Genomic DNA, 12,955 nt, shown 5'->3' with positions numbered 1-12,955 from the left:
AAGTTGATGTATTCCCTCAGCGACCAGCACGGATCAGCTCCAGGCATGACGAAGCGGATATCGTCCTCTTTTGGAAGGCCAAACAAAGTAGTTTCTCTTTTACAACGAAACACACAGCGTGTCCACAACTTGGCAGTGGCGTCAACAACTTACTACTACTACGACAGCGTAGAATAAAAGTTACACCTTCTTTCTTTGCGTGAACATTTGGGCGGCGTTATGCAAATCTTCCCACATTGTGATGTAGACATGTGGGGGCGTGTTAGAACGAGCCGTTTTAGGTAGGCGTGGTTGACTCGTAACTTTTATAAAGAATATCTCTTTGAATTTGAGACTTTAGTCTTTGCAACTTTACAGATCTTCTTTATGCACCAAGAGCTTGTAACACTCCAAAGAGAAAGGAACATTTTAAATCGCATCATATGACCCCTTTAACTATAATAATCCAGTAAAACGTTTGATTTAAATTTGTAAAAATACTAATCATTCTTTTAAGTAACGTAACATTTACTCAAAAAAACAACAAAAAAAACCATTCTTTTATGTATCATCACATAACACAACATCTTGTTTTAAATTTGTCCAAATACAAAACCATTGTTTATTTTGAGGTTTAAACTCAATATTCAACATGGCATCACACTTCCAGCCCCACTGTATTTCACATTCAAGAGATGCAAAAGCAAATGCACAAAACACACCTATTTATGAAGATGTACAAAAATGCTACAAAAATAATAACGAATAAAAATCAGCATCACCGCCGTGGCACAGAGTGCCCTTAAGGGGCAAAACTATGATTTGAATATCAACACATGAATACAAATTTTCTGTATGAATGTATTCAGCAGAGGTCACAGGCTCCACAGGAGGTTTTGTCTGTTGTCCTCTTGGGTTTCAGGTCTGGCCTTTCTCCCTCACCTAGTTCCCATATCTTTTTCCTCTCCTGAACCCGTGTGTCATTCAGGTTCAAAGGCCTCAGCCTTAAGCGCAGCCGTGCTGCTCTACTGTAGTGGCTCCTGAAGCTCTAAAAGGCTCCTGCCTCTCTCATCTGCCACCCTCTGTACTACAAACACACCATTCATATTTATGAGAAATTAGAGGAAAACCTCTTTTCCGCTCACCTTTTTTGTCCTACAAGTATATGTTTTTCTCAAGTGACTGACTTGAATAACAATGTAATTTGCTAGCTATACATATATTCTACTGTCAACAACAACTATTTTTTGCCAAAAAGGTTCCTGTACTTGACTTACAAGAAGCAAACTTACTTAGACTATTTACGTTTTCTACTTTTACAAGAGCTGTCACTTCTTGTAGTATAAAATAAGTCGTGTGAAAAGGGAAAGTGGCAGTATGCTGTGAACGTACATTTATCAGGAATAATGAGAGAAGTCAAAAGCCACACTCCAGACATTTAGACCCTCACAGCAAATTTGTCTTTTCTTTCTAGGCCTGATGGGAAACTCCATCATTGCATTACATGAGTGCAGGAGCATCTTGAGCACCCATGATAAAAAAAAACAAAAAAACGTAGAGGTTCATCTTGTACTCACTTCTATCTTCAGGCCGAACTGTCAGTCTCAGAACAGCTGTGTACAGAAATACGAATTATACAATCTGAACGATATAGACCTCCCACATATTACAAACATGCCTGCAATCTAACCAGCGCCAACACACCCACACACACAAGCATGAATGCAGACACTGAGGGAAATTAATATGTTCCGCATTTGTATGCATACAGAAGTAAATTAAATTTGTACACAGAAATGGGTGAATGTCATAAACCCTGTCAAAAACATGTCTGTTTAATATTCTGCCTCTAAAAAAATTATATTTAATACAATTTACATTATAATAAAAGAAATAAGTTATATTTTGCTAACAGAACATATTAAATCTATTTTAGGACCATGAAATTTGAATTGTGATATGGCAATTTAGTACATTCCCCATCCACACAATAATAATAATATTAAACTATGGATATATAATAATAAATAATAAATAAAATTGCAATAATAAAAATTAAATACAATTCAATAATAATAATAATTTTGCTTATCATTTTTTTTTGTGCTATTTTAAATAAAACATAATTGTATTACTGTAATTTTTAACATAATACGATAAAAATAAAATAACGGAATTATGGCCAGTCTGCAAAATATTAGATTCATCACAAACTGTAAATAAATAAATAAATAAATACATACATATATAAAAATGATTTAAAAAAATCTACATGCATTAAAGTAATGATAATTTAATCTTAATACTCCTAGTTTTATTTAAAATAAACTTTCTGATTTTGGGGGATATGTAGATTCATTTGGGGTTGCAAAGTGGTTTTCTTGCAGAACTGTGCAAAACTGTTGCAGCAGGTTGAATTTTTATTCCATACTTTAACATACTGTATCAGTCACAGAGACCCGGTAAGCCTGGTTTCACTCAAATATGAAATTATCCCTTCAAACATCCTGAAAAATCAGAGGCTTCTTGCTAAACTACAAACTCCTTCCTGTTTTGTACTCTCTCTGTCTCACACACACACACGCACACAGACACACACACCACTATAAACACAATGACCCCTCCCTCCCTTTAGACCATTAGCGATAGACAAACCATTTTTTAAAATACAATAACAGGAGCACAATGACCTTTCCTCATAGACAGAGGACAGAGAGCATCTGACCCCCCCATGTCATCATCCCAAAGCAGCTAACAATCTCTGCTGCGCTAACCAAACCCTGACCTACTGCAAAGACAAATAACAGCTCCTGAAAAACAAATAAAATGTCAGCATTATAAATATTCATCAAGGTGTATTATAGCTGATGTAAACGTTTAAACTTTCATTACACAAGGCCTCATCTATGACCTAAGCAGTCATTTATAAGATGTGACTATGAATATTTATGCACGTTGCTCATTTTGGAAGGTGAGTTGCCACTGATTATGAATTATGAAGACATTAAGGAGTGATGCTTAGTCAGTTGAGTACGCACAGTAAACTTGTTTCAAGCTGCATTATTCATTACCTGTGTGATAGTAATATACTCCTCTGACTGCTGCTTTGGAAGAAAATCCACATATAATATCGCATCAGCTCCAACGTTAGACTGTTTAGAATTGACGACTCGGCTTGTCACGACATAATGTCAGCTAGAAATCCATTAAAAAACATTAAAGCATTTACATAGGACAACTGGAATTAAGATAGGATAAACTGGCAGTTGGTTTCAAGCGATTGAATGTAAATATTTCACTTCATCCAGCTCTCTTTTTGTTCTCTGTGTTTGAAAGTTTCCCTTTACTGTCTGACGGAGCGAGAAACTGCTCCAAACAATTCAGTCTGCATCACGGCGACAATTAATCAATATAAATTCTCTGTTAATCCACGTTATTTAATTCTTCCCTTAGTAATTTACTTAGTCTATTCACTTGTGTCTTCATGTTTGCCAGCGGCAGAACAAATGCTTATAGGAAAGTTTGACTACAGAACAGTGGGATTACTGAGCATGATGTGTCAATAATTATTTATGTATTTATTAATTACAGCTGCACATTGTAGTCATGGCTTAACACCCGCCATTTAGTTGTCATGTTCATCAGCTGTGGTTAGGGATAATTTTTAGAGCGTGTCACTGACCACACCGGTCATTATGGTAATGATATGAATGATTACTTGGTAATATGATCTGGGCTTTGGTATGTTGCGCTGATGACAAAAGAGAGCCAATGCCAGCACTCACCTCTTTCTCACCGCAGATATTACTGATGATGGAGTTGGATGCCGGGCTGGCAGAGGGGCCCAGGACCGCCACAACCCCCTTGGACATGATCTGGCACACTGTCAATAGTTAAAGGAAAGACAAGCTGTCATTTATTACAGACAGAGAGCAGAAGGAAAGCAAAATGTAACCCTGCCAAGAGTGCTTCTGCCCCATTTTTATTCAAGGATACTGTATCTGCCATGGAAGTCTATTATACCCAGACAAAACAAAAAGTACAGAGAGTTTTAGCATACTCATTCATCTCGATGCGAGTTGCTTGGCTGGCACATGTGATTTGAAATCTCAATGAAAACAATATGTGACTAATTACTTTGGATTTGCAAGAAATTGATGATAAAACCAATTTAATTACAATAATCAGTGGTGCTAATAATAATAATAATAATAGAATAAAATAATCTTTAAATAATAAGATAATTAATAATAATAAAAAATAATAATCATTACCATAATATTAACAATTAGTAGTAGTAGTTACAGTAAAACAACAACAATAACAGAATAAAAATAAATCATTAATTAATAGCTAATATCAACAATTATTAATAATAAAATAATCACCACTGTAATATAAACAACTGCTAATAATAATTAGGGGTGGGCAATATACCAGTAGACACGATTAACCGGTAGAGATTTTCGCCTATCGTCTCTATTACGGTTACACGCTCATGTGACATTGCTGTGCTATGTGGTCACGGAAACTTATCGTTTGCACGGGTTTTTAAGAATCGCGGTTTAAAAACAAGTGATTTGAAGTCACTGAAACGCAATCAGCAGCAAAAGAGAACTCATTGTGCTATATCTTTTTGCACGTCAAGATGTTTTTTTTTTAAGCTTTATAGACTTTGAATGGTTAAATACACACCTGTATGTGTCAAAATGCCTATCTTTGCAAGTATCCTCGTAAACACAGTAATTTAGGTCTTAAGTGGAAGCAAACAGCTAGAAAGAAAACACATGTGTAACAGTTTATTGTCATTCATGTTAATCAAAAAACAAAAGAAAATCTCTCACTGCTCTTGACTAAATCACTTTTGTAACTTTAATAAGAAGAAATATATATTTACACAGTAAAGAATAGGCAGTGTTTTTATACATTTGATTCATTTATACAATGTATGTAGCATTTCTTATTTATTTGTTCTACTGTAGTTGTTTTGTCCTATTGCTTGTAATTAGTTTCTTACTCTTATTTAATCACTGACTGTCTACTTGTCTTTAGTGAACTTGAGCTTTTTTATTTAGGCTAGCATTAGTTTTTTTGTGATATTGACACTTGTGACAAGAATTATGACATTTCTATGGTATCAAAAATGTTGATATAATAAAGACCTTATATAAAGCAAAAATAACTATATTGTGATATATATTGTTACTAGGGTTGCAAAAAGGTGGAAATATTTCAGAAATTTTGGAAACTTTCCAGGATTTTATGGAATATTCCAGGGATTTTTGGAAAGTTTTCGGAAATTTACCGGAAATTTTCCACCCCTTTGCAACCCTAATTGTTACTGTGAAATAAAATTACTCATATTGTGATGGAAGACTTTGGCCATATCGCCCACCCCTAAATAATAATATAAAAATAATAACTAATAAAATAATCATTGTTAAAATAATAATAATAATAATAATAATAATAATAATAAATACATAAGGAACTCATCTAATATAATGCTATATTTAAAATATTCATGTTGCTTGCAAACAGATGTATTCCATTAGAACAAACGCCTACTTTGGAACAACCTTCAAAAGAGAAATATGATGTTTGGGTCCAGATGGTGCAGTTACTGAATCTACCAACAGAGGCTAATGGTCCATGCTAATCAGCCAAAACCTGACCCTTTGGTGTCCACTCAATCTGTTCTAAAATTACTAGCAAAACCCAAATAATTCCATTTTATTCAAGAACGAGTTTTAAAGAGCTCACTATAATCTCAATCTAGCACAACCTATTAGAGGCTTAGCGCTGTTATTAATCTGCTCTTTTTCAGTCTCTCACACAAAATTACATTTTATTATTAGCTGACCTTTGAGTGAAGTGTGTCTTGAAATTATATTTGTGATTAGGAGCAGGAGGAGGAGTAAGAGGTAGATTTGTTTCTCACTCTCCGACACACGAGCAGGGCATCGGTCTGAACTCTAACAGAGTGTCATTTCACATGGGTTTATAATCCCTCTCTGCTTTAATTATGATGGTGTGGGCAGTGTATGAGCCAGATACTGGTGCTCTGAACACTTAAGCAGGGCATGCTGGGAACAAAGGAAAGGGAAACAATGTGATTACAAAGCACCAGTTGATGCAGAGTTTTTTTTTTTTTTTTTTAACTCATAATCTCATAGTAACCAATACAAATGCAGACACCTGTGGAAGCCTCTGTTACTTGTCTCCCCATAATACATCGCAAGCATATCTCCGCGCTGCCCTGAATGGTGATGAGCTGCATTTTTAGGATCACTACACACTGCTACAGTGAATACACAAGCATTGATTTCACAGGTCGGCTGCTCTCAGTTGGAAATCAAGTGTAGCCTACAGGAGGTGGACACCCTTATGGATTCATGTCAACCTTGCTGTGCACTGTTATTCTTCTAAATACGGCTTTCAGCTTGTTAATGCAATTAATGACAATAATTCTCATGATTTATTGGCATTAACACTATTAGTAGTATATGATTCTTAAATAAACAAAGCTTCCAAAAGGGATTTTTGCAGCGATGCCACAGAAGAACCATTTTGTGTTCCCAAACAATCTTTCAGTGAAGGAAAAATTGAAATCGCATCATATGACCCCTTTAAAAGAAACATTTTCTTTTAGTGTGAAAAACATTTTAATAGTCATTTAAAACCTTTTCCAAAATAAAAAATCTTTTGTGCACTGGAAATGTTGTTAGAGGTTCTTCATGGAGGCACAGATGGCAATAAAGCAGCTTCATTTTTAAAAGTGTACTGTACATTTTCTTATCAAAATGTATTGCATTCAGTTTTTCCTAACTCTTTAAAAGTAAAGAAAATTGAGTCAAATGCAAAAAGGTCTGCCAATATCACTCAACTTCTGTGACAATTAAATTCCACCAACTCCAACTAACTTCTGTTAAAAGTCCCATTTGGACATGATTTATACATATGGTGGTTTCTAAAACTTATTGGAAATGACATGTTTAGCATAATTTCGAGTGAAAAGTTGAATTGAAAATGAAGTACAGCAGCATAAACTCTACCAGTTTGTTGAAACCTTTTTGCTTTCCAGCATGATTTGAGAATGATCATCTTGGGCTTCAATGACAACAAAAACACCTGACCATCAGTACAAAACGACATTTATTTGATTAGTGACTAGAAATTGTGCAGAATCTGAATTTTTGTCATTTTATGTGATAACATTTCTTTATTTAGTTTTTTGTCCCATTACTGTATATTTTTTATTTTTAAATTAGATCAAAATAAGTCAGACTAAATTTACTTCATCTTTGAACTAAAAATTATTCAATACTATATAACCAGTTTTTGCAGTGGCTTGTACTTCACTGGTAATTCATTAAATAAAAAACATTGCATTTTTTATTAACTTTAATTTTTTTATAATCTACATTTGATTTATACATAAGTGATCTATTAAGAAACACCTTTTCCTATCATTTACTTATCTCGAGACAGGTAGTGGGATTGCTGTGCCCAAGCATTAAAGGGTTAGTTCACCCCAAAATTAAAATTCTGTCATTAATTTCTCACCCACAAGCCATTCCAAACCTATAAGTCCTTCGTTCATCTTCAGAACACAAATTAAGATATTTGTGATGAAATACGAGAGCTTTCTGACCCTCCATAGACAGCAACACAACTGAAATGTTCAAGGCCCAGAAAGGTAGTAAGAACATCGTTAAAATAGTCAATGTGACATCAGTATAGTAGATATTTCTGTTTTCTTTGTGCACTAAAAGTATTCTCGTAGCTTCATAAAATTAAGGCTGAACCACTGATGTCACATGGACTATGTTAAGGATGTCCTTATACCTTTCTGGGCCTCAAACATGGTAGTTGCGTTGCTGTCTTTGCAGGGTCAGAAAGCTCTCGAATTTCATCAAAAATATCTTAATTTGTGTTCCAAAGATGAACGACGGTCTTACGGGTTTGGAACAACTTGTGGGTGAGTAATTAATGATAGAATTTTCATTTTTGGATGATCTATGCCTTTAAACACAGACAACTGTGCAAAGTCTTGACTGTTCTGATCAGCTTTTGGAAATTATAAAACAGAACGAAGCATTAGGAATATGTACGTAAATGTACATATTTCACAACTATAAAAAGTATTTATCTCAGTGTTTTACTATACAGTCTTCCAAGAATCGTTCATAAGGCATGTAGTTATTAACCCTAGCATGTACTACGATTCACGAGGGTCAGGTGATTCACAGTTATGACTGACTGGAGTCGAATCTTTTGACATTACCCTCCTGCACGGCTGATCCAGAGAAGGACAATGAATCCATGTGGATTGAGTAAGCACCATGGATTGTGGCTGGCATCAGGACGTCTCTGTTCATGTCAGATCACAAACATTAGTATGCAGACCACATGCAAACACACACAATGTGGGCTGTGGGAAGATGCAGGCTTCAGCGATTTCAGACGGGAGTATGCTAGGGCAGGTAGCGGTGGTGTGACATTTCTCCCTTCCTGGGAGTGTCACTGATCCATTTCTAATTCAATTCCTGCATACTGCAAGCTATTACAATACTGAATTAGACCGAACAGGGTTGTGCGACAAACCGTATAGAGTGCAAAAGAAAGCTGTTTATATCTATCAGGAGGGGCATTTTAATGGCGCCCAGAGAAACCAGGAGAGGCTTTTCATCCTTAACCGCCATGTCTCAACAGCTCTGATTGTTTAAATTACAGCTTGTCGTCTCCTGATTTTAGTGCCGCCTACTTTCATTGCCAACAATGAACCGCAGTCATGTTTAATATCCCTCTGTGAGTGAGCAACTCTATTTTGTTCTCCCCAACGCTATTTAATTCAGGATTTGCAAGGAAAGCATTATTAAATCTAGGGCCTCAGAGTAAAGAAGGCACACAAAGATTGACTGGCAGCTGTTAAAGTAAAAGTCGCACTATTCGTTTGAAACCCGCTGACTGTCGGTTTAAATTTTATAGGCAGAGTGAAGTTCAAAAGTCTGAGCCCACATTGAAAATCTCAGATTCAAACCAATAAACTGAAAGATTTATGATACTGCAAAATGTAAAACAAAATGTTATGACCCGAAATTCATGATAACTTTTCCCGTTTAAATTATGCTCATAGTTAAAATAAATAAATAAATAAATGATTTTGCAAAATGTAGAACCAAAATGTTATGTTGTGAAATACAAAAATAAATGATTTTGTACAATTTAAAACAAAATGTTACAACAAAAATTTAAGAATATTTCAGATTCTGCCCTATTTTTAGTGCAGTCAATTTATGAAATAAATACATTTCTAAAATTCAGATTGTTATAGATCTAATTGAACACTGATTCTTATTGGAGATTGTGTTAATAAAAATGTCTGTAATGTAATTTGTATATGGCGTATCAGCTGACCTTCGAGAATGACTTTGCCGTAACCAAGGAGACAAATATTGTTCCAATAAATTCCTGCATACCTTCTGACTACGAAGACATCCGAATATGACAGCACACTTGAAAACCTGTTAATTTAATTGCTTTCACATAATGGTCCCTTTCTTTATCACAGAACACATCATCTGCTACTAGCCAAGAACATATGGAGAGATGAAACTGACAGACACTCTAATTAAGCATGTATATAAGCCTATTTATATGTGTGTCACTGCACTTCATTACAAAAGTTGGAAAATATTAAAACAAGAAAAATTGTATTTCCTTTAGAAGATGTAAATGATATCAGGGACGTGCTCATACTCAAAAACCAAAGTTTTGCTTTTGCTGAATACCAAAGTATTCAGTGCATGTCTTGCAGAAGGAATGCCCTCACAAGGACACAATTATCTCATAATTTGCCTTTACCTGTAAATCATTATAATACCTACAACTGCTAAATAAAACCCCACAGTTAAGGGACCATTTTTCAGCTAAAGGACAGCTGTGAAAATTAAAATTAAAGAGCTTTGCAAAAAGGTTCTATCTAAAGTAAAACAAATGTATGGAGTAGGAAGAGGCATCAATGTAGTATCTAGCATACATACAGTATATTATGCACCTTAATCTAAATGGTTAGGGACAGTTCTCCCAAAAATGAAAATTCTGTCATCATTTACTAACCCTCATGCTGTTTCAAACCTGTATGACTTTCTTTCATTAATGGAGCACAAATGAAGATATTCTGAATTAGGGTTGGGCGATGTCTACAAAATTGGCATTGGACGATATCTAAAGTGAAACATTGCGATGGACGATGACATCGGGGTGAGGGGAGTGGGCATGAATCCGTATTCAGAAAGGCACGGAAAACAAATAACGATTGCTAACGGTTGCCTGTTACATTACAGTACATAAAATTTCACTTACCACATAAACAGAGTAAGGAGAGATGACTGATGAAGATGGCGAATTATTTGCAGATCCTGAGCACCACTGACAAACATCTAATCTTGTAAAATGTGTGGTAAGTACTTCCGCTTCATAGTATAAACAGAGTACGTGTGATCGCGAATCTCTAAAGTGAAAGTGAAACTAAAAAGCAATCGTGCATTCAAAGTTTCAATGCCAGGCATAATAGCGGCTCCTTGATGCCCGCAATTTATATACAGTGTAATTACCCAATGATATAACTGCGAAATAAAGTATTGAAATATATATTTTCCTCCCATCTCATATTTATTCCCTTTAGGGGTTCCGTATACATGTCACCTTTCCGAACACATTATTGGGATGTGGCGGTTTGTGGGGGGTATGGGGGGATCACGATGCCGGCTCAACATCGTGATGTCTATCACCCATCGGCGATGGATTATTCTGAATAATGTTTGGGTCCAAACAGCATAAGATTCCATTGACTTTCATTGTATGGACAAAAAGTTATTTTCTTAATTTTCAAAATATCTTTTTTGTGTTCCACAGAAGAAAGAATAAAGGCAGAATTTCCATTTTTGGGTGAATTGTCCCTTTAAACTAGGCCTTTCTTAAGTAAACATAATCCTGGGTTATCTGGTTCCATGTTTCATACTATTCCACTATTCATAGTACTTTATCCTGGGTAAATTAAACAAATGTGTTTACAAAATGTATATAAAAATAATGTGATCATATTATGTTATTGTGCATAATGCATGATTTTAAACATAGCAAAAGCTATATTTATTATATTATTTAACTGAATATAAAATATATATTGCCTTTTAAAATATATACAAATACTATTTAAAAAAAATATGTATAAAAATTATACTGTATGTAAAATTATATACATCTCAGAAATTATATAACACATTTGAATACTCACTAGTTTCCCCTGTCTCGTATTCACTGTCTCGGAGCAGCTCAAAGATGTCCACCTCTAGCTTCCCTGTGGTGGAGCGGTTGCTGGAACGGTTGATGCTGTCTTTCGCCAGAGTGATGGCCAGTCGCTCCCCGCGGCTACACTCCATCGGGTCATCAAGAATGGCAGCTGGGACACAGTTCAAAAAGACAGAGAAAGACTCAGAAAGTGAGACAAGATATTTCGACAAACACAACAAGAGATTAAGAAGTCCTCAAGATACTGCAGAAATCATTCAAAACAGTGAAGAATGTAGACACAAGTGTTTCTGGGTCGTCTTTGTTCGCATATTAAAGCGCTTTCGTTCACAGTAGACAAGATTAATGCTGTTCTTTGACATTTTTCTTGGTAGACTGACACAAGTGCTCCATGTAGTGTTTTGCTATGAATGACTGTCACAATGTTGTGTAGTAAATAAACAATATCCTTGCACTATGTTAACAGTCACTGGCTGCTTAGTGCTGTACGTACTGTATGCCCACTTTTGTGAACCCATATCATTTTCAATCCGCTTTGAATATGTCTAGTCCATGGTGAGTTGACGCAAGGCTTAGCAACAATATACAGTATGTCACAGCCAGTATCTGACGCTCAGGGATATTCAAATCTATGTAAAGCAAATAACATTTACATTTTTATCACTGTAATATTTGACGTGAGAAAAGCCTAAGGATGTCTGACATCAATTCAATAGCAAAAGTCACAATTTTTAAACAAAACTGCAGATGGAAAGCTTTATGCAAGCCCCTGCCATCACATCAAAACAACTATAGGTGAGCGTCTGTCACTTTTGATGAATGTCAACCTATTTTCAAACTATCATTGTGATATTTCTGTTACCTGTCATGTTGGCATATTGAAATGGTTTATTTTTCCACCGTTCTTCAAGCCAACACATAATTAGCTCTCCAGTGACCCTGAATTTGTGGCATGACTCACATGCGTTGCCCTGAATGTGCTTTATTTACACTGTAGCACTGAAAATGTGCACAATTATAAAGATTTTTTAATGCCAGTTGTCAAACCCTGACAAGAACAGTATGCTAGAAGAGTTCATGCTTGTGTTCATAAATATTGCATTGGAAGTAAGCAAAACCCTTCTAATCTTGGACTGTACAATCATCATAAAAAAAAATAAAATAAAAAAAAATTACATAGGTGTCATGTCAGTCTTATGCACACCCCTTCAAGTAAAGTGTAACCTAATCCATAAATGGAACTGCAGTGATTCAGAACGTTTTAATGATTTAATTCAAACAAGACTGAATCAGCCATGAGAGTCCTCCTATTAAAAAAATGGCAATATAAATAACAATCCACTTAAGACTGCCATAAATATCGAGATGTTTGTTTAGAGATGGTAAATGGAGATCCGCGGCATGTTGTAATGAGATTAAATGTATTCGCTGGAGGCAGAGCAGTGAAGGCAGTTAAGCCACACATTTTTTGCAATTTTAATGTGCTTTTGGGTAAAAAGCAATTAAATTATTATATACAGGAGTCCAATTTCAGCTAATGTGTTCTGTGAGGAAAAAAACATAGATTCTTGCCTTTCAAACAGACTCACGGGGGATATTTAACAAAAAATTTATTATCAATTCATGTGCTGTCACATTTGGGGCAAAGCCACATTCATTA

General features: G+C 35.3%; 1 protein-coding gene across 1 annotated transcript in view; it reads right to left on the bottom strand.

Moving 5' to 3' along the window:
* The window catches only part of LOC107676315 (uncharacterized), a 127,527-nt gene that overhangs the window by 74,676 nt on the left and 39,896 nt on the right, over positions 1-12,955 (bottom strand). The window contains exons 3-4 of the mRNA XM_016470844.1: positions 11,282-11,446; positions 3,765-3,862 (exon numbers count right to left, since the gene is read on the bottom strand). Of these exons, the coding sequence (XP_016326330.1) occupies positions 3,765-3,862; positions 11,282-11,446 (263 nt within the window). The remainder of the gene's footprint in view (positions 1-3,764; positions 3,863-11,281; positions 11,447-12,955) is intronic.

The sequence above is a fragment of the Sinocyclocheilus anshuiensis genome, unplaced genomic scaffold, assembly GCF_001515605.1.
Source record: "Sinocyclocheilus anshuiensis isolate Anshui unplaced genomic scaffold, SAMN03320099.WGS_v1.1 scaffold3811, whole genome shotgun sequence".
Taxonomy (NCBI): domain Eukaryota; kingdom Metazoa; phylum Chordata; class Actinopteri; order Cypriniformes; family Cyprinidae; genus Sinocyclocheilus; species Sinocyclocheilus anshuiensis.
Note: the sequence above shows the minus strand (reverse complement) of the source record. Positions and strands in the feature narration are given on the sequence as shown.